The sequence below is a fragment of the Emys orbicularis genome, chromosome 2 (genome assembly GCF_028017835.1).
Source record: "Emys orbicularis isolate rEmyOrb1 chromosome 2, rEmyOrb1.hap1, whole genome shotgun sequence".
NCBI lineage: Eukaryota > Metazoa > Chordata > Testudines > Emydidae > Emys > Emys orbicularis.
The window spans coordinates 216,801,155-216,824,007 of NC_088684.1; the positions used below are offsets into that span (position 1 = coordinate 216,801,155).

The 22,853-nt window shown below is 39.7% G+C and overlaps 1 protein-coding gene across 1 annotated transcript in view; it reads left to right on the forward strand.

Moving 5' to 3' along the window:
* The first annotated feature begins 4,999 nt into the window (after positions 1 to 4,999).
* Positions 5,000 to 22,853, forward strand: part of MRPL3 (mitochondrial ribosomal protein L3) — a 58,905-nt gene continuing 41,051 nt past the window's right edge. The window contains exons 1-5 of the mRNA XM_065399238.1: positions 5,000 to 5,076; positions 6,285 to 6,376; positions 6,657 to 6,755; positions 11,074 to 11,173; positions 14,674 to 14,734. Coding sequence (XP_065255310.1) covers positions 6,323 to 6,376; positions 6,657 to 6,755; positions 11,074 to 11,173; positions 14,674 to 14,734 — 314 coding nt within the window. The 5' untranslated portion in view covers positions 5,000 to 5,076; positions 6,285 to 6,322. The remainder of the gene's footprint in view (positions 5,077 to 6,284; positions 6,377 to 6,656; positions 6,756 to 11,073; positions 11,174 to 14,673; positions 14,735 to 22,853) is intronic.

A 22,853-nucleotide genomic window follows, 5' to 3' on the forward strand; every position in this document is an offset into this window, starting at 1 on the left:
TATTTCTCTTTTTAAGATCTCACTCAGTTCCTTCCAAATTTCAACAGTATCAGCAATAAAACAGCTATTTCCCTGCATTTTGTTCAAGGCTACAGAAATAGGCTTCAGGGTACTCAGCATGTGTTCAGCATTTCTCTTAAGCCCAATGTTGAGAACTTTGGCTGTGACAGTGCCATCTATTTTTTTCACGATTTTGTTCACAAACTGTCATCAGATTAGGTCAGTTCTTGATATAGTGCTCAAAGCAGTCCACTACTGAGTTCCATCGCATGTGTTGTGGGAGAGTTAGCTTGGTTCTTCCCACTTTTTTCAGAGCTGCTGCTGCAAAGTGGTTGTAAGGGAAGTATTTTGCAATTTCAACAACATTAGCCTTTATTTCCGGAACACTGAAGTCTTTGGCTAGGAGGTACATCAAATGAGCACTGCAACCGTATCTTATTAGCTTGGGACTCTCTTCTAAATAATTTCTTCTCATCTTGGATACATTTGCAGCATTGTCTGTGACCAAGCTGCGTACTAGACATTTGAATTTTTTTCACAGTTTGTTATAGCTTTTACTGCTACTTCTTGTAAGTATTCTGCTGTGTGTGCATTTCCTGATGTATCAATGGTTTCTGTAAGGAAGACATTCCCTTCTGTTGTCACACAAGCACATACAACAGGATCATTGTGGACATTGCTCCACCCATCAAGACTCAGGTTAACAATTTTACCCTCTAGACCGGGGTGGCCAACATGAGCCTATGAAGGAGCCAGAATTTACTAATGTACGTTGCCAAAGAGCCACAGGTTGAGCAGTGAGCATCCCCTGGCACTTTGGAAAGTTGGCACCTGTAGCTCCAGCCCTGGAGTTGGTGCCTAAACAGCGAGCCGCATATTAACTTCTAAAGAGCCCCATGTGTCTCTGGAGCCACAGTTTGGCCACCCCTACTCTAGACCTTTTGCACACTGCTCAATTTCTCTTTCATATACTTTATCCAGCAATTTGCCTGCGACATCTGCTCTGTTGGGTGGACTGTATCCTGGTCTTAATGACTGAACCATGTTAATGAAGTGTGGGTTCTCAATCCTATGGAAAGGAGAGTTTGTTGCATAAACAAACCGGGCAATTTTTTCATGAATTACCTCTTTTTGTAAGCTGCTGGTTCTTATCACAAATTTATCTATGGTGGTTTCTGGATGATGGAGATTTCCCCCCCCCCTTGCTAGAGGTGATATACTGTGGCTGTGTGACATACATGATGTGACTGAAACACTATCATTGGCAGATAACTCTGAAACTATAGAAAATGATGATGATCTTGAAGGTGGATAGTCTTCAGAATCCTGTATGTTGAGGATGGATTCTCCTAAACAAAATAAGTCAGTGCAGTTATTTAATTATTATTACCATGCTGCTCATTTAGTATTACTCATTGCATTCACTGACACTCAGTGACACTACTTTAAAGGTGAAATTGTAAAAGGAAGATCTGCCTATTTCAGCTATTTATTTTTTATCACAACTGCATCTAAAATGATAGTATCCTTGAGTAACAACTACATTTATTTGCTCAAACATGAGAATTCAAGAATAGTCCAGAAGGAAGACAGGCAGTCCTTAAGAAAGAAGTATGAAATAAAAAAGTCTGAACATGTAAGATCTTCATGTTGGTAAACATGTTCCTTTCATCATCTTCAACGCAGCTTCCTCCTGAGAAGGAACACTTCTCATGATGTTGTTTCATTTGGGCAACCAGGCCTTGCATTTCTTTGTTGACTCTTTGCATTTTGCATGCATGCCTGTCTTACCCACAGGTAGAGGAACTTCATTAAAATATTCCCAAACTGGGTCTCTTTTACGGCCTGCTGCCAGTATAGGTTTTCCCTTCTAATGAGAGAATGGTATGGTAGATCTCAAATCAATGAAGGCTGCACTCAGAAAGACCTCAAGACTTCTGGAATATGCTGCTCAAACAGTTTCACTTTTGTTTCTACTGCCTGTCCCTCCCTTCTCACATTTATCTCAAGACTTCTCCTTGTCCAGATCTATTCCACCCCCAACAATCTTCTATTCATTGAACTTTTTGAAACTTTGCACTTTTAGAGAGAGGTAAGTATTAGAGAGAGGGACAACAGGGTTGAGGTCTCTATATATTATTTATTTACTTTATTTATTTAAAAACATTTTTGCTGTTAACAAGCATGTTATCTCTGGAGACACAAAGCCAGAGTTTGAGAACTACAGAACTAAGCATCTCTCATGGTATCTTCTAGACTGAGCACTGAGTCCCATTGGGTAGCTAGAAAGATTAACTTAAATAATCTATACAGAAGCCCCTGGAACCCCATAAGATTGGGTCCCTAATCTATGAACTATTGGAACTCATTTACAAAACTTTTCTTAAACATTACATGACTATATTGTCTCATACTATAGAATTAGAATTTATAATCCCTATTCCATGATGAGATATCTTTGAGCTCTAATGTATCTTAATTAAAACTATCTTTAGATAGGTTTTTTTTTTCTCAAAAAGCATTTGATCAAAAAATCCATTTTTAAAAAAAATCATTGATTTTTATCCAACCTGATTTGGGTTCAGGCTGCAACCTGGGCTCTGGGACCCTCCCCCCTTACAGGTCCCAGAGCCCTGGCTCTTTCCCGAGCCCAAATCTCTACACCGAGAGACTCAGCTGACTCTGGCCTGCTGTGGGTGTTTTATTGCAGTGTAGATGTACCCTTTGTGTGCATCCTCTAAGCAGGCTCTCACATGCTGAGGCAGTATGAAGTAATTGCCCTAATTTTCATACTGTGCAATAACACATAGGTAACAATCTTCTCAGTTACCATCCACTCAAGGACATCACTGATTTTTAAGAATATCCCTGTTTTGTTTGTAATATGAGGAAGTACTGATGGAGCAACACTCGAATTCCACAGGAGGTCTAAGGAATGCATCAGTTTGGCTTTAAAGTAGGATATGGAACCAAGGATATGGCGTATCAGTGGTTGGTTTCTTTTGGCAGTGGATCAGGATAAATGCAACTAGAGGAGTATGAGACATTGTTGCCTTCACTGCTATCTTTATGCCCATGATTATCTCTGCATGGCCTCCTCCACCATTGTATGTCATCCAGACATCGCTCTTCCATGAAAATCAGATTCTACAATCAGGGCTTTGGAGCTGTGCTCCGGCTCTGCTCCAGCTCCAGGCAAAAACCTGCAGCTCCACTGCTCCGGAGCTGTTCCGCGCTCCAGCTCTGGGCTCCGCTCCAAAGCCCTGTCTACAATTTCATTATTTTTCCCGGTGTTTGGCCTTTATAGGGACCTGAATGAAAGCAAACAGGCTGTGACTTAATCTTGCTAAGATGGAAGCAATGCTTGACATGGGGAAGAATATAAAGAAGTGGGCTAAAGCAGTGTCTGCACTAAACATTAAGGGTGTGGACTTCGTTTTGCCTAAACAGTTCAGTCTGCCGGTCCATCTGGAGTCATCACTAATTCTGGATTTTCAAGAAGCCACAGTGGTCTATAGTGCCACTTATGTATGGCTGATCAAGAGGCTATGGTTTCATCCTCACTAGGAAAAATGTATGTTTTACTATGTTAGCTAGCACATGATAAAATCCTAGTGAACACAACACAAGGCACTTCTAGTTTTCACATGTTTTAGCAGGTTGTGAGGTAAACACCAGAGGGACGCCTTGATAACGTTAAAATTAGAACTGCCATGTCTTCACTAGGATTTTTCTCATGTTAGTTACCATGTGTTAGCTAACTCGTGGTAAGGACACACCTTTTTTCTTAGTGAAGGCAAAGCTTATGATTGCTTCTCTCTGATACATACTTTGCAACAGTTATTCAGACTTTGGTTGCTTCCATCTTGGATTGTGGTAATATCCTCTACATGAAGGCAACCTCGAAGTCTTTAATCTGGTACAAAGCACAGTTGCCTGCTTCCTGAGTCTGTGGTATCTTCTATGAGCACGTAGGCCTGGTCTACACTACGACTTTAATTCGGATTTAGCTGCTTTAATTCGAATTAACGCTTGACCCGTCCACACAACGAAGCCATTTAATTCGAATTAAAGAGCCCTTTAATTCGATTTCTGTACTCCTCCTCGACGAGAGGAGTAGCGTCAAAATCGGTATTGTTAATCCGAATTAAGGTTAGTGTGGCCGCAATTCGATGTTATTGGCAATTAGATGTTATTGGCTACCCACAATGCAACGCTCCGGAAATCGATGCTACTACGGTAGCTTGGACGCACACCACCGAATTAATGGTGCCTAGTGTGGCCGAATACATTCGGATTTATAAAATCGGTTTCCTAAATTCGAATTATATAAATTCGGATTAATCCCGTAGTGTAGACATACCCGTAGTGATTATGACTCAGTCTCTGTTCTGAGCTCCTGTTTGCTTCTGGGTGCAAGTAAGGTAGAGTTCATGTCCTTCAGAGCCCCAAACAGGGCTGTTATGCTGGTTGAGAGTTCCTGGGTTTAAAAACCTCTCTTGAGGCTGGTAATGAAATCCAGCAGTGGCTTTCTCAGCTTGAAATTTTCCATTTTGGAATTTACTTCTCTTTGGTTATCCACTAGTGCCTGAGATTAGTGAGCTCTAGGGTGTAGGATAAAAGACTGATTTATTGTTTTAGCATGTGATTGATTGCTCCTATTGATTCTATTTTTGATCTTTATTTGTTTGTGTTTAGTAAATTAAATGCAAGATTATCTGAAGGATGATGATCAGGGTGGGACAGTTTGAGTGCCATCACTTGAGCATGATTTGTTAATGATGTTTAATTCTTTTGTAATCTTTGTGATGAGATGCAGTAGTAAAAGGCATTATATACATTAATAAGCAACCCCAATCCCTCCTCTCTTTTTTTTTTTATTTTTTTTAATTGGTAGGGGACCCTGGTGCTTTATAGTCAGGCATATTAATAGCACCACCTGGTGGGATGAACATCTTTCTGAAGAGAACACCCAGTTCCTTAAGCAGTTAACAGCAGAAGAATACAGAGCTCAAACAGCCAGTAAACTGTGTCCACTGAAAGATGAGCCTTGGCCACTGCACTCATGGGAACCAGGTTAGTATATGAACAGATGCAGCTCTGGCTGTAGTCGTCATGGGGCTGTTGCAGTATACAAATAATATTGAACTGGTGTCCTATAAAGTTTCTTCTTTGTTACCTTAGTCACTTTCTTTACCTCTGCGAGGGCCAAAGCACTTCTTTAGTCTTCAAGTTCCTCTCTTATTCCTGAGGATCTTCTCCTTCAGCTTCAACACATTTATCATCACTTTCCAGCCACAGCCCCCTCAAAACCTGTCTTGCTTCAATACTCTTGGAATATGACTGTCACGAACACATCAGAGGGTACCACGTAATTAGCTGCTGTTGACTGATGTGAACGACTTCATTCCAAAATCAGGGACTTTGGCTTGGTAGCATTTCTGATCCACAAGGGACTACAGATTGACTCTCAGTCACTGCATAGAAGAGGTAGCATACTAGGTAGCATAGCTTGTGTGTTTAAGGTCCCACAGAGTCCACAGGAACCCTCTGACACACAGTCTTAGATGAACGTATTTTCTAGATTTTTTTTTTTTTTTTTTTTTTTTTTTTTATGGTTAGTTAATTATCTTATTGTTGCAGCAGTGGTGCTGACCAAGACTTTAGTGATACTTCTGGTAAAATCTAGCTTCTGGCATTGCAGATGACTGCTTCATATACTTAGAATGGCTACTAAGTGACACAATATGTAAATATTATATAACCGATTTGGAGCTGCTCTTTTTTCCCCACACATTTAAAATATTTATTTCTTAAATATTCCTCTTATGGGTTCTATGTTTCAAGCTAAAGACCTAAGCATCTGAACCCTTAAAGGTTATACAGTGGCTGAGAATAAAATAAAAACTTAAATATTTAGAGCGGGGGGGCGGGGGACCTAGTGAAATAATGTTTATCATGTAACACTTAATTTTTGTTTTAGATAGTCATCTGATTTGCCAAAATGGAAGTCATGTTTGTATTTTTCAGAAGTGACTTCTCAACAAGAAATTATATATTGTAATTAATACTGAGCCCATGTATTGCTCTGCACAAACATAAGTATACATTAAAGAAACCCTGCTATTCCCAACCTGCCCACAAAGTTAAAAACTTGTTCTCTCCTCCCTCAATCCCTTTCATGGGGGGGAAAAGATCTTCTAGCATACCCTGACGAACAACAGACTCTGATTCTGTCAGTTATTTAGTCTAAAGTTAAGGGCTTGGTTTGTTTTGATCTAAAGGTTCCCGCAGAGTTGGCCTTGTTGCAATAAAGTTGGGAATGATTCCGTTATGGACCAAGAATGGTGAAAGATATGCTGTCACATTACTTCAGGTAAGAGAGATACTGATTTTACTTTTAAGATTTACATAAGAATACTGTCTGTTCCACATGTCTGTTCTAGTAGGCTTTCTGGTGAACAGTTAATTGAAAGATGCTTCATTATAAATGGTTAAAATGTTCTCTCTGAACTTTGTGTCTTCTATTAAACAAATGAAATCGAGTCGACACTGTGACTTTGCTCACATTGTTTAATATCTATTGTTAATTTAAATTAAAATATGAGCAGATGTGTCTGTTTTGAGACCCTGTTTACTGTGATTTATTTTTTAAGGTGAAAGACTGCCATGTTTTAAAGTACACACCAAAGGAGGAGTATAATGGAAAAACAGCTACCCTACTCGTTGGAGGGAAAAATTCATCTCCTTTTTATGTAAGTGTACTACTTCCTTTTTTTGTTTAGAATTGTTATTTCTATAAGGATCACTAATTATAAATGCTTTCAGACAAAACAGTGATATATTAAAAGGTGTTTAGTCAAAGATGAGTCTGCAGCCATACATGTTTCGGAGGCTCATCTTTGTCTCTCACTCACCCTCACACACTCACGTGCCATCGGGTGGTTTGGGTGGGGGGGAGGAGGGACATGGGGAGGAGGAAGGCTCCATTCTCACTTCCCTCCCTTCAACCCAACCTTCCCCAAAATCTGGGAAGTGAGGACAACTCAATTAGCATTTTTCCCCTCTTGGAAATGGTAGAAGGCTGTATTTTTGAAAGCGTCTTTGAAGCATGGTATTCTATTGGTAATGGAGGGAACTGCAGGAAATGGGAACATGTAGTAGCAGTGGATGGGGGAGCAGGTACTTAGCTCTACAAACTTGGGATCTTGGCCCACAAATTTAAAAACCACTGGAATAGGGGAGTTACTTTTGATTCTGATAATCCTTTGGATAATCTCATTATATAGTTGGTTGATGTATCCTGATTTAGTCATTTCTGCTTTAATTTTACCATTGTTTTATTTGCTCATTTGCATATAATATTCCTGAAAGAAGAATTAAACTTTAAACTTAAAATATGCACAGTTGTGAACATAGCTTATTAATGATGGTGCCACAAACCACTAATTTGTTTAACAGCTCTAGATGTCTGATGCAGAAGTCCAAGTCAGTCTTCAATGGCTGAAGCAATTTAGCAGTTTTGTCAATCCCAGGGGGAAAAATTGAATCATGATGGGAAACCTAGCCTTCCTTCAAAAGAGCACATTTTTTTTTGTGATTCATTATGTTTACAAAACAGTATCACACTTCTCTTTGCATTGTTCTTGCGGTCATCTCTGTTTGACCCAGATACAAAAAGGCATTAATGGCTTATTTGGAGATCTGTTTGTTTTTTCTTGAGGGCTTGTACCTCAGTTTTTCTAGTAGGGAATCTACCCAAAATCTTAGTTTTATTTAATGCTTGCGTGTGCACATCTCACCAATGTTCACTTTGGTTTCCACATGTCTTGTCTCTCTGGTGCATGTCCACTACTAGAGGAACATTTTTCACTTGGTGAAATTACACCAGTGCTCCTGGCTGTGTTAGGTCAAGACTGACAAAAATCATATGAATCTAGTCATTTTGAAACTGCTGGTGGTGCACCAGGGAAGCACAACTGTGAAGGAATGCATGCGTGATAGTCCTGACTGCTCAACAGTGTCTTCTTGCTTGGCTGAGTAACAAAATGCATTCAGTCCATGGAAAATATAGGATTCATGCAATCACATGTCCAATTTAAACTGCTCTTATTGTGATCTGTATAGCTTTCTTTGATGCACAATGATCTAAAACAGTGGTTCTCAAACTTTTGTACTTGTAACCCCTTTCACACAGCAAGCCTTTGAGTGCGACCCCCCCCACCTGTTATAAATTAAAAATGCTTTTTAATATATTTAACACCATTATAAATGCTGGAGGCAAAGCGGGGTTTGGGGTGGAGGCTGACAGCTCGTGACCCCCCATGTAATAACTTTGCGACCTCCTGAGGAGTCCTGACCCCCAGTTTGAGAACCCCTGATCTAAAATATCAGATTGTTGACTATTGTTTATTAAATTATCTATGTTCCTTAATAGGAAATTGTTGCTTTTTTCTAGATAATTCTATTAATTAGGTTATTTTATTTATTTATTTATTTATTTATTTTAATGGATATGGTTGAATAAGTTTATGTAGATCTGGACCTTGCCTGGTAACTTCTGAGGTTGAATCTGGAGTAAATTTGTTCCATAAAATTACATAGCTTAAAAGAATGACACAGGTTATTTTATTTGTGTACAGTTTACACTTGTTATGCAAATATAATAATGATACCTTTTTCTGGTTTACATTGAAACTTGAAGCTTCATCCTCTTTTTATATTTATCACTTCATTGTTTTCTTCCAAATGTGAGTTCGAAAAGCTAAACTGTGGAAAACTAGTCCTGTGTTGTCAGCATAATTAATTTGTTTCATTAGTTCCCCATAGTAACATCTGTTCTCCCCAGATTTTGACTGTGACTCACTTTAGTGAATTGTCTGATGAATCCCTTAGTAATTTCACTAACAATGAAATTTCATGTATTTCTTTTAAATGTCAAATTATTTAAAAAAATTTAAATACATTTTTAGGAATGTGGATTTTTTTAGCTTGACAAATGCCATTGTGTTCCAAGTGGATAAACTTTGTAAATTATTTTTTTTAATGCACAGTTAATTGGTCTCCTTCCCAAAATGCATGGTACTGTGACTGTTTTATCAATGACTTTTAAAAAATAAACAAACTCTGGTTTTGAGGTCTATTAATCATTTTGAAGATGTAGTCTGATTTGCAACAGTCTATACTATTCTACTCCGTATGCTTCCAGTAGACCTTTAAAAATGGTATTCACTTGAGAACATATTCAATATCCTCTCTAATGTTGCCATTTAAAAATCTGTTTTTCCCCATTTTTTGCAAGGAAGCTATGTGATGTTTTGTGTACATAAAAATACCTACCTTTGTCTTCGTCCATTAGAGCACTTGAAGAAATTTTGTTTCCTTTGCTGAAGTCAGGCAATAGAAAGCTATAGTCAGATGTTTTGGTGAAAAATGGAAAAAAGCTTTCTTATCCCTTGATGACTTCAGTATGTGTTTTTTTTTTTTGTTTTTTTTGTTTTTCAGTCATTCTAATCCTCCTCACAAGCCCATTTTGAATATACTGTTAAGCATTCATTTTCTGGTCAACTAAACAAATATAATTTTACTTTCCAATCCAAATCAAGACTTACTTAAATACATCTGATAAAGGAGATACCTATTTTATTTTTCACTTCTGCATGCACTGTAGTACAGTATACATGTGATCAGTCATCAGACCAATAATACAACCAGCTTTGGAAAATATATAAATAGATTACTCATGATTATTTTAAAAATCTTTTGTTTAAAATGTTTTACTATATGAATGCAAGTCAGCAAATCATTTTTAAAAAATAGTGAACTGCTGAACCCTATATCAGCATTCCTACTTGAGTGGAGGAGGGACTTTTTCATAAAGGTGCTTTGTTTTGTTGGCCTCTAATCAATTAGAAATCAAAGGAATTTTATCGATTGGTTTCTAACCAAGCATAATATGGTTTTTGCTGTTCTTATAAAATGTATTTACATATAGTTATTAATAAAATCATGGGCAATATGCTGATTTTTTCAAATGAAGCTAAACAGCCTTAAGGGATGTCCAGATCAATTCGTCTGAAAGTTCAGAGAAGTGTTTTTATTGGGAAAAGGATAATTTCAGAGAACTTTTTAAAAGTGACCCCCTCACAGATGGAATTATCCAAGTGTGACACTGCTGTCAGTTGTTTAAATTGCTTTCTAGAAGAAAAATCTCAGCTGAGCCACTGTATACAACTTCAGTTTTCATACACATGGTTTCCATTTGGCTGGTTCTCTTTCAGTACTGTAATGTTTCTAAAAGGCAGCTGCTGATGTGTCTGATAAAATAAAAAGCTCTCATTTGTAACCAAAGATTATTTGTCATTTAAATGAGAGAGGTATATTTTAAATAAAAATAAATACATAAAAAAATTGTTCTTGGGGTCTTCTGCTGTTCAGACTCTGACTATGCAGTGGATCCTTGTGCTGTGTGAAGCCCCATTTGCTTCAGTGGAACTACTGACTTTTATAAAGTTAAGTATTTCAAGAAGTCCCTGCAAGATCAGGGCCTTAGATTATGTCCCTGCCCTGAAGGGTTTACAGTCTATTAAACTACATACACCTGGTGGCACTGTAAAAAGGTATCAGTAGTACAAATGTGCATTTATAATGACATCTGAAATAAAGATTAGACTTCAAATCACTCTACGGTTAGTGAAAATGTATTATAAATAAAAATTTAAAAAGCACTAATAAATATTTGTGTACATGAAAAAAGTGATGACTGGCTTCTCCCTCCTAGCTCTGGAAGTTTACAGATCCCTTGGTGTTAGTGACACAGTCTAAATGTGCAGTGATCATATGATGAGATTGATGGGTCAAATGAGATCCAACAATGGAAAATAGAAAGTTCATGAAGAAATTATGCTACAGTAATTTAATATAAAGTTAAAAGTCTTTCTTGAAAGTAAAAATACAATATGGCATTTATTTTTTAAGTGTTAACAGTTGTAAACATTTTTCTGATGTTCACTGAATTTATAATGAATTTATAATTTAAGTTCACTTGTTTTTTATGGGTGCTCTTTCTTCCAGAAACCAGAGTGTGCATTGGAGGTTTTCAGAGAAGCAGGAGTACCACCAAAGCAGAAAACTTCAATATTTAAGGTGTCAGATAATGCTATAATTAAACCAGGTAATCTTTTTGAGCTGGAATACATTACATGTATGACTTACTCTTGGTTTAGACCAGGGGTCGGCAACCTATGGCACGAGTGCCAAAGACGGCACGCAAGATGATTTTTAATGCCACGCTGCTGCCTGCTGGGGTCCCACTCAGCCCGCTGCTGAACCCTGGCAGCGGGCTGAGCCGGACCCCGGCAGGCAGCAGCGTGCCATTAAAAATCCTGCCTGACCCAGCCCGCTCTTCTCTGCCCCCGCCTACTGCTCTCTCTGGCGGGGGCAGAAGCAAGCTTGGTCCTGCCGGCTGCTGCTGTATGGCAGGCTCCGCCGGCAGCCAGGCTTCCCCCTCCCCCGCCTCTTCCCCCAGCGTGCTGTGTCGAGCCCCGCCTCCTCTCCCTCCCTGCCGCCGATGGCCCTTGCGAGGGAGGGGAGAAGAGCAGCCCCAGCACCCTCGCTGCTCAGACTGGTAAGGAGGCGGAGAAGAGGAAGGAGGGTAGGAGTGGGGCGTATCCCTCCTGCTGTGAGCCGCTCAGGGGGTAGGGGGCTGGGAGCACCCCCCTGATCCCAGCCCCCCTCTGCCCTGACCCTTGCACCCCAGCCCCCTGCACCCCCCCACGACCCCATCCCTGATTCCTGCACCGTCCACACATACTCAGCCCCCCAACACCCCCTGCCCTGACTCCTGCACTCCCCACACCCCCTGCCCTGACTCCTGCACTCCCCACAAATACCCAGCCCCCCCACACCCTCTGCCCTGACTCTTGAACCCCCCACATCCCCACCCCCCACCCTGAGCACCAGGTTGGCAGCGGGCTGAGCGGGGCTGGCGGCTGGGACCCCAGCTGGCAAGGGGCTGGCAGCCAGAACCCCAGACCGGCAGCGGGCTGAGCGGGGCTGGCAGCCGGGACCCTGGCTGGCAGGAGCCAGCGGATGGAACCCCAGACCGGCAGCGGGCTGAGCCACTCAGCCCACTGCTGGTCTGGGGTGCCGGCCCTGCTCAGCCCGCCGCCGGTCTGGGGTCCTGGCCCATGGCCCCATTCAACCCACTGCCGGCCCGGGGTTCTGGCTGCCACCCCCTTGCCAGCTGGGGTCCCAGCTGCCAACCCCGCTCAGCCCGCTGCCGGACTAGGTGAACGGAACCCCAGGCTGGCAGCGGGCTGAGCAGGTCGGCGGCTTAAGATCAGCATTTTAATTTAATTTTAAATTAAGCTTCTTAAACATTTTGAAAACCTTGTTTACTTTACATATAACAGTAGTTTAGTTATATTATATATAGACTTACAGAGAGAGAGAGAGACCTTCTAAAAAACGTTAAAATGTATTACCGGCACGCGAAACCTTAAATTAAAATGAATAAATGAAGACTCGGCACACCACTTCTGAAAGGTTGCCGACCTCTGGTTTAGACTTACATAAACAGGGGACATTAAGGTAGAGTGACCAGATGTCCCGATTTTATAGGGACAGTCCCGATATTTGGGGCTTTTTCTCATATATGCTCCTGTTACCTCCCACCCCCTGTCCCGATTTTTCACACTTGCTATTTGGTCAGCCTACATTAAGGGGCGATTGATTTGTAGGTATGAAAATGAATTTAAAAAAATCATTTTTCCCCCTCTATCACTGGGGCCAAATCAAATTTCTGAAAAGGAGGAAAATAGAAAATGGCCTTTGTTTTCTGTGGGTGGAGAAAGAAATTGTCGTCTTTCGCCATTTCTCCTTTTTATAGCAAATCAGTTCCACCCCTTGGAAAAGTTGTTTAATGCAAACTGGCTACAATGCAAATCGGTGTTAAAAATGAATGTGAATACACTTCCCAAAAGGACTTTTGGCACTCTTATAGGGACACCATAAGTGATGTTTTGCAGGAGGTTGGAAAAGTTGCTGTTTAAGAGGTTTCAGTCTTCTCTGTGCTTCCCTGGTTGAGACGAATTAGGTACCTCTTGAAATGCCATTGTTTCAGACTATTTGAGGCAGAAAGGATTCAGCAAAATGGAGCACTGGTTTCCATTGAGAATTATGTCTTGTAACCAGAAGATTTGGATGTTTAACCTTCATAAAAATTGTTTTTTAAATTTTTCAGGATATATTAGTATGTGAATTTGGGTTGTTTATATTACATGCTTTTGCCAACATAATTTTGCTTCAGGCATTTTATTAATTTATTAATCATTAGTTTTATTAAAACAGGGTCCTAATGGTCTATTTAAAATATTATGACTTCTTTGGTAGCCAGTAGAGAGAGAGTTTACTTTATTGCGGCTACTCAGTAGTAGTATGCAGCATGGCATACGGAGAAAGTATGGTCTGATAATTGAAGCAAAGGCTGAAAGTTGGGAGCATTTAAAGTCCTAAATATGTACTACAAACATTACTGCGGCATCCTCCATCTTTCCTCTCTTATCTCAATTGTTTGCCCTGGGCTGTCTGTCTCTCTTTTTCTTGGGGCTAGTACACTTATACACACTTCATTATTTATTTATACTAGATGTCGATATTTTTCTGCTTGGTGATTTAGTAGAGGATCACATCATCACTATCTGCATTAACTGACAAATCTGACATTGATAGAGTGGAGTGATTTAAATTACTTGATTTTGTTTTTAAATTGATTTAAATCAAGTTGAGGATTTGTAAAACTAATCTGAGAATTTAATTTATAAAGAACTAAATTATCAAAGCTTCTTTTTAAATGCCACTATTATTAGGGTATGTTGTTTTTTAATTTTACAGCACTGCTATAAGCAAAAAACAAAAAATTGAAAACTAACGCCCTGATGCTGCAAGCAGTTAGGCAGATAAGTAATTTTACTTGCATGAATAGTCCCATTTGCTTTAATAGGACTACTCATGAATTTAATTTTAAGCACATGCATTGTGTTTGCAGAACAAGGGGCTAAAATTGTACTTTCGTTAAAAACTTTTTTCTTCGTGTCATATAATCTTTGTCACATCAAAATAAATTGCTTCATTGTTAACACTGAAAAATTATTTAGTTGTATAATACATTAACAAAGTTATTTAGAACTTTTTTTTATACACACAGGCCAAAAATTTCAAAAATAAGAGCAAAAAATCAGTCTCAAAAGGGATCTGAAAATGTAACCGCTACAAACTTATCACAGGGTATTTGCATGTCTATTTTGTGTTTGAGCTTATTTTATTCTCTTAAAGATATTAAGGACCCTTGATTTGCCTTTTTCAGTGTAGATGAGTATCTTAAGTGTGCAACTTCTTAGTTGTAAAAATCTCTAGGTAAAATCTGCAATTGTATTAATAATTGGGAGACTAAAGAAACAAGTACAAAACAACCAATTTAGCAATTTAAGACTACAAAATGGGATGAAAATAAAGTAATTATACATAAATTAAAAAATTTTTTTTTAAAGCATCAGGATTTAAATAAAAAATATTTCCTTTTTAAAATTATTTTTAACAGCTGTGGATGCTGACAGGATAATGGTTCACGTTTCAGCACTTAATTGAATGGTATATATTTCCCTCCTTTTTAAGGTACACCTCTGTATGCAGCTCACTTCCGTCCAGGGCAGTTTGTGGATGTCACTGCCAAAACGTAGGTTCCTAACTTTTTTTTAATATATTGTATTTACCTTTCAGATATTTGTCATTTATTTTTCTTTTCTCTTTTCTCCTAACATTAATTGTTGGCAAAAGTAGATTGAAAAAACCACATGAATTGTAGAATAATCTGGGGTTGTGTGCGGGATGCATTCATTAATATGGTACAGTGTAATGAGTGTGTCTCACTGTTAGTGTTAAAGATGGTTGGCATTCCAGTGTAAGGTTCTCTCCTGAGTTTGGGTCAAGGATAGTTGTGGGTATGAGTTAGGCTGAATTTAAATTGTTTGCAGTGCTTCACAACGCTTGCCAAATTCCCATGTAGGTTTTCTAATTCTTATGGTCAACAGCAGTATAAAGTGAGGCCAGAGGATCTTGTTGTATGACTAAAGACTGCTGCTTTCTTCTGAGAAGTAACTTGATAAGGAAAAAGATGTGAATGAAAGTTTATCAATGGGAAAAACACTTTAGGTAGGAAATTGTTTCAAGTTGGGAAAGGCAGAAGAGGAGTCTTACAAAAACATTGCAAGAGAGAGGAGGCGTGAGAGGAGGAACAAAAAAGAATGGATATGCATGATATAAATACCAATGTAAATCTTTTATATGGGCTTGTCTACGCTACCGCGTGGGGTCGATGTAAGATACGCAACTTCAGCTATGTGAATAGCGTACTTAGATCTATTTACCACGGTGTCTTCGCTGCGGTAAGTTGACAGCTGACGCTCTCCCGTCGACTCCGCTTGCTATTCTGGTGGAGTACTGGAGTCGACGGGGGAGCGCTCAGCGGTCGATTTATCGCGTCTATACTAGACGCGATAAATCGACGTCTGCTGGATTGATCCCTGCCCACCAATCTGGTGGGTAGTGTAGACAAGCCCTACGAGGTGGCACCATTTCTTGTGTCATGGTTCAGTTGCAGACTTTCTTAATACTCTCCTCCATAGCAATTGTAGGTTAGTAAAATTTGGCATGAATTGTTCTATAGAACCAAATCTAGAGTCCCAAATCCAGGATTTCCAAAAAATATTAAAAGGAACCACTCCTTGTTCAGAAAAAACAAATAAACTAAGCTAAATTTAGTGTTTTTACTTCACCTATTTTTTTGAGATGATATGTTTCAAATAATTACCATCTGTTCAATTTTCCCCTCCCCACCCCCCCAAGTTTCTCACAAACTTCTTGCCAGACTTCCCTATATTTAAAAAAAACAAAAAAAACCTCCAGTGTCAAATAACTTCTTTTTGGCAGCGAAGCATTTGTGAGAAACTTCAAGGAGTTGGTGAAGTAAAAAAAGTGGTGAAAATTAGGCTTATAATGGCCATTTTCTAGTTACTGAAATTGTTAATCACAATCAATATTTACTGATTTCACCATTCTGTTTTTATTAAATAAATGTAGATGTCATTTCGCCATACCTAACCATAAAGGAGGGCTATTTTAGTTGGAACAAATGACTATTTTTAACACTTATTTTTGTTGATTTAGCACTTTTCTTCCATATCACCATATTGCTAGAGTGTGTGCCAAAGCATACCATTCAGCATAGGTGCTCTGATATTACCATATTATATGAGGGGCAGGTGGAGCGCTATTTAGGAAGATATTTTATTTGTACTACATTATTTCCTAGGACTCTCAATTATGGAGTGGGAGCCTGTTGTAGGCACTATACAGATATGTAACAAAGACAACAGTTTCTGCCTGAGAGTGCTCACAATTGACGTGACAGATGGGATATAACAATTGGATGAAACAGACACACTGGCTGAAGGGTGGGCTAGAAGGATGTTTAGCGGAAAAACTGCAATCATCGCTTTTCTAGCCAATGTCAGACCTGAATAATTTGTCAGTATCAGGGCAGAGAGGTAGTTTTTGTAGAGGATAAGGTGGAGGTTTACAGTAATTGATGGGGAGTTTTCCCCATGCATGTGAAACAGATGGGATAAAATTCAAAGGTACTGGAGAAAGAAGCCCATAAGCGGGCAATCAAGGCTGCCATCACTAGCAGAGTGAAGATAGTGTTCAGTAACTTAATATATCTGATATAGAGGATGGGGATAAAGAGTCAAGGGCCTTTAATGCAAAGACAAAGAACTTGTGATTGATTTGGTGGAGGAGGGAGAGCCAGTGGAGGGATGCAAAAAGAGAGGGTTAATGTGGTCAGAATGGCAGGTCAGGAAATGACCCCAGCAGCAGCATTTTGAATAGACATGCGGTATGTGGGAGCAACAGGGCTGCCAGACACCTACAGTATGTGGTCTGTTACATTTTTTTCCACATTCCAGCCTTTCTTCTCTGCTAACAAGCATCGCTATACCTTTCCTTGTAGGGTGGGAGGAATGGTTTCTTCTCACACCACTGTGCATACTAGTTTATGGTTCAAATGATAGAGGGTGCATCTTGCCACCAAAAATCAGTTTTATCCTTTCTGAGACATGCATAATATCCACTGGTCTAGACAATTGGAATCCCCAATCTCCTTATTTCAATAAAGTGCATTTGTGTCATGATGTACTCCCAAGCAGGCCCTGTCTCTACTCCCCTTTTGTGAACTGGAAATCCCTAACTGCTTCCATAAGAGTGTTGAGAGATTTAATTGGCTAATATTTTGTTCAGTGCTTTGAAAATACAAAGCATTATGGGGTGTCTACATGGGAAAATGGACTGGGATAGCTGCAGTGGAATAAGCTATAGCTATATTAGAATAACTCCCTGTGCAGAGTTATTCTACTCTGAAATTCATAGATTCTAGGACTGGAAGGGACCTCGAGAGGTCATCGAGTCCAGTCCCCTGCCCGCATGGCAGGACCAAATACTGTCTAGACCATCCCTGATAGACATTTATCTAACCTACTCTTAAATATCTCCAGAGATGGAGATTCCACAACCTCCCTAGGCAATTTATTCCAGTGTTTAACCACCCTGACAGTTAGGAACTTTTTCCTAATGTCCAACCTAGACCTCCCTTGCTGCAGTTTAAGCCCATTGCTTCTTGTTCTATCCTTAGAGGCTAAGGTGAACAAGTTTTCTCTCTCCTCCTTATGACACCCTTTTAGATACCTGAAAACTGCTATCATGTCCCCTCTCAGTCTTCTCTTTTCCAAACTAAACAAACCCAATTCTTTCAGCCTTCCTTCATAGGTCATGTTCTCAAGACCTTTAATCATTCTTGTTGCTCTTCTCTGGACCCTCTCCAATTTCTCCACATCTTTCTTGAAATGCGGTGCCCAAAACTGGACACAATACTCCAGCTGAGGCCTAACCAGAGCAGAGTAGAGTGGAAGAATGACTTCTCGTGTCTTGCTCACAACACACCTGTTAATACATCCCAGAATCATGTTTGCTTTTTTTGCAACAGCATCACACTGTTGACTCATATTTAGCTTGTGGTCCACTATAACCCCTAGATCCCTTTCTGCCGTACTCCTTCCTAGACAGTCTCTTCCCATTCTGTATGTATGAAACTGATTTTTTCTTCCTAAGTGGAGCACTTTGCATTTGTCTTTGTTAAACTTCATCCTGTTTAACAAAGTAACTTCATTTGGGAATTATTCTTGCATAGCTATACCAGCATATCTTATTCCATTATAGCTATGCCAGTCAATTTCCCTGTGTAAACAAGCCTTTATTTTTGTTTGTTAGAAAAAATCCCCAGAAAAGTGTAATGTTCTGGGATGGACCGTGTGTATGTGGGGGTAGATACCAGCTTTGGAAACGAAGGTCTTCGATATGTTTTTTTTTTTTTTTTAAAGTTCAATACCTATAACATCCAGAAACCGTATCAATCTTGGACAATATATGTAGAAAAATCTCATAGACTGTCCAATCTTTCAGACCAGAGTAGGTGAGGTATCAATTAGAATCAATTTTTTGGTAGAAATAGGAAAGTAAATCCTTGCTTCTGTTATGTTTGTGGGACGTGGCAGCATATTAAAATCACCTTTCTATCTATCTTGGAAGACTAGTCCTATTAACAAAGCAGCTTGTTTGCAAAGCAAAGCACTGTATCATTAGTACCTTAATTGAACATAGGTGATAATTGTTTTTAGAACACTTCAAAAAAAGCCCCTGAGTGCTTTGCTTTTTTTTTATAAATTAAAAATAATTTCTCAGAAGCTAAAGGGTCATCCTAAATGTCTAGATAGGAAGGCTCCTGGGGCAGGAACTATGTCTGTACATTTCCAGGTACACCTCTACCTCGATATAATGCTGTCCTCGGGAGCCAAAAAATCTTACCATGTTATAGGTGAAACCGCATTATATCGAACTTGCTTTGATCCACCGGAGTGCGCAGCCCCGCCCCCCCAGAGCACTGCTTTACCATGTTCTATCCGAATTCGTGTTATATCGGGTCGCGTTAAATCGGGGTAGAGGTGTACAACAAAGGTGCTATATAATAATTAATGTGTTCTATGAAATAGATGTCAGCGGTATTTAAAAAAAAAAATCAAGATATATGAAAAGTTTCCTTGTGGAGGTGAGAGCGTGTTAAAGATCATATATAATTTACCAATATAGCTTGCTAGATGCTATTTAGAATTACTGGGAAACTAAATATAGAACTGGTTTCCTGGCCTCTTTCAGTCTGTGTGGCTGATCCACCCCATCTTTTGAGTTACGAGTTGTAATCTAGAATATCTTTTCTCTCCAGTCATTTGCCTGATAATTTTTAAAACCAGATAGCTAAATTAGTTATTCCTAATGCTGCTTTTGGTAGTCTGATCCATATAACCTATATATGCAGCTCTTAATATAGGAATTACTCTTAAATTCTTAATTCTCATTATTAACTTTAGGTTTTCTTATCATGTTTTGCTCTCAATGTGATTCTGTAATCTTTCCAGTGCTCCTCTGTATCTGATGTGTTATAAATTTCTTCCTGTACCTCTTTTTACCTCTACTTTTTGTGTGTGTGTTTTGCTAATCTACATTGGCCTCTTTTCTGTAATTCTATATTTAGCATTAGATTGCCTCATGACCCCTTGGCAAACATTACATTATCTTTGAATACATTGTTTCCCCTTTGTGCCCTTTACTTGCTTCCATTCAGTGTCATCCAACATTGCCTCCAAAACACTTATGTTCCCATCTTTTTAGTTTCATTCTAAGCTTTTTTTAATGGATGCAGTCATTCATAAGTGCAATGCTCAGTGAGTGATGGTATAAAAATATCCCCGAAATCTTTGAGCTGTTGGGGGCAAGGAGATTCCTTGAAAAATGCCCACAATGTTTTGGGCTGCCACTAGCTGTTTAGACAGAATGCATTGATACAGATACACTTGAGCTATATAGTAGTGGGTAGGCAAACCATTTGTTATGGGAAGAACTATTAGCTTTAACTAATGCAAAACTTTAGTTTGCTTTAACTAGGTCAGACGTCTGTCAGAACCCAGTTGCATCAAACATGGTTCTATGGGATTTATAACTCTGAAATGGCTAGGCCCACTTCCAATTTTGTGTGGATTAGCTTTAACAATACAACACTACCTGTTAGTGGGCAGAGACCACTGTCTGTCATGTTGACTAATATTTTCTCATTGTTTATTTGTACTTCCTCATTGATCTGTATCCATCTGTTATCTCTTGTCTTCTTCTTAGTGTAAACCCTTTGGGGCAGAGACTGTCTTTTTGCTCTGTTTGTGTACAACACCTAGCATAATGGGGTCTTGGGCTCCTAGGCACTACAGTAATACAAATAATGATAATACTGATCTTCAATCGCTGTGAACATTGAAAGAGTTTTGGAGATGCTGGTTACTAATGAGTTGTAATGCTTCCTGTCCCATGCTTTCAGCATGAGATAGTCCATGGGTTATGATTGGAAATGCTGCCTGGGTATACAGAAAGTTCTACTTTATAGTAGTTTACAACTACTTTATGTAGTTGTCATTAAAAATATGCCTGCAACGAAGGGTTTAGAACGGCAGTGATTCTCTCCTGACTGTGGAAGACCTATTGATTAAACTCGCTTTCTCATTCTCTGTCTCCCACAAAATGCTGCTATACACTACTATAGAAAATACTACTCTTTCAGCGTGTAGGTCATAATGTGTCACTGCTTCAGTTCACTGATCTGACATTTTTCAAGAACTCAAGTATCTGTGTAAGGCAGAGGTGGGCAAACTACGGCCCGCGGGCCACCATCCTGCCTGGTCCTTGAGCTCCCGGCCGGGGAGGCTAGCCCCTGGCCCCTCCCCCGTAGACACGCCACTGCGTGGGCAGCGCTCTGGGTGAGCTCCTGCTGAGCAGAGCGGCAGCATGTCTAGCTCTGGCCTGGCGGCATGGCTGCCAGACATGCTGCTCTGAGCGGCATGGTAAGGGGGCCGGGACTGGGGAGGGGGTGGGGATTGGATAAGGAGCGAGGGATCCCAGGGGGCAGTCAGGGGACAGGGAGCAGGGGGCGGTTAGATGGGGGGGCGGAGGTTCTGCAGGGGGGTCAGAGGAAGGGGAACAAGGGGGTTGGATAGGTATGGGGTCCCGGGGGGGCCTGTCAGGGGGTGGGGGTGTGGATAGGGGTCAGGGGACGGGGAACAAGGGGGATTGGATAGGCGTAGGGTCCCGTGGGGCAGTTAGGGGGCGGTTAGGGGACAAGGAGCGGGGGGGTTGGATGGGTCAGAGGTTCTGAGGGTGGCAGTCAGGGGGCGGGAAGTGGGAGGGGGCTGTTTGGGGAGGCACAGCCTTCCCTACCCAGCCCTCCATACAGTTTTGCAACCCCAATGTGGCCCTTGGGCCAAAAAGTTTGCCCACCCCTTGTGTAAGGGGATGGAATGGCATACTTCCCTTCTCAGTAACATAATGAATGGGGTTGCTGAGTCTACTCTGCTTTTTGGTTGTTGAACTGTGTAGTTTGCTATTATTCCTGTGACTGGGACTTCTGTTCTCTCATGCTCAGCTCCCACCTTCCACACACTCTCTGTATATATTCCATCCGCCTTGTTCTTTATCATGACTTCTTTTCTACACAGTATATTTCGCTCTTCTTGCATAACTTAAGAAAACCCATAGGTTTTAGATCCTCAGTCCTTCTCACAGGTTGTTCCTACATTACCAAAGTTCAAAGAGGCACAAAAGGTAATTTCATACATTTTGAGTATTTTGATAGTTTGTGAATTGAAAGTGATGAAAAATGACAGTGGCAGTTGTCCTTGGCTATTTTTGCAGCATTTGACTCTCATCCAGCTAATACCATTATAAACTTAAAGCCAATAATTCCTTAGAATTCACTAGCTTTGCCAATAAATGTAAACTTGCTTTTAAAACTGTATTTTTATGTTCACAGAGCTTCATGCACAACACTTTTTAAGGGCTCTAGAGTCTTAAATCCAATATTAAAGAAATATTTCCTAAGTATAGTGCAGTTGTGGCAGATACAATTGTATTTTATAGCTGGTGGAAAGCCATTAGCATTCTTACCGTAATGCATTCTTCCAGATTACAGCAAAATACACCATAATTGAAGTACCAAAATTCAGGGTCTCTAAATTAGATGTGTAACCATAGTGCTGCTACTATGTATAATGTTATAGATTTCTTTTAGAGAAATGGGTTCCTTTCATCTAGATGTTTAAAGCACATTGTAGAATATAATTCTTTAAATTTAATCTCACAAACAGAATGAGTTGTATGCAGTATTACAGTGAATCTTACACACTCTCATCCCTGATCAAGTTAAACTCAAAAATAAGCCCTTGTGGGAAGATATTGAAAATTCAGTATGTTAAAATTACTAGTTTAGTGCACTCTGAGGTCTAACAGTTCTTGATAAACCTTATTTTTCTTTTCCTAAAAAGCTCTTTGTTTTGGAGTTAACCTGAAAAGCATTTATTGCAAGGGTGCAATCTTACTTTCCATCTTAGTCAAGAAGAAAAATAATAAAAACCAATCAAAAAGCTTTGCAGTTGGCTCTGCACTATTTCACGGAGATCTGATCCATGAAGTAATATATAGTCTGAACTCATTTGTAACTTTCAAAACTGCTGGAAATGCTCTTAGAAGTTTGTTAGTTACTTCAGTGAATAGAGAATTGTTTTCCTTCAAAAACCTAATTCCAAATTCATCAGGTATATGAGATGAAGTGGTTACATGTTTTAAAAATATTAATTTTACAGTGGCTG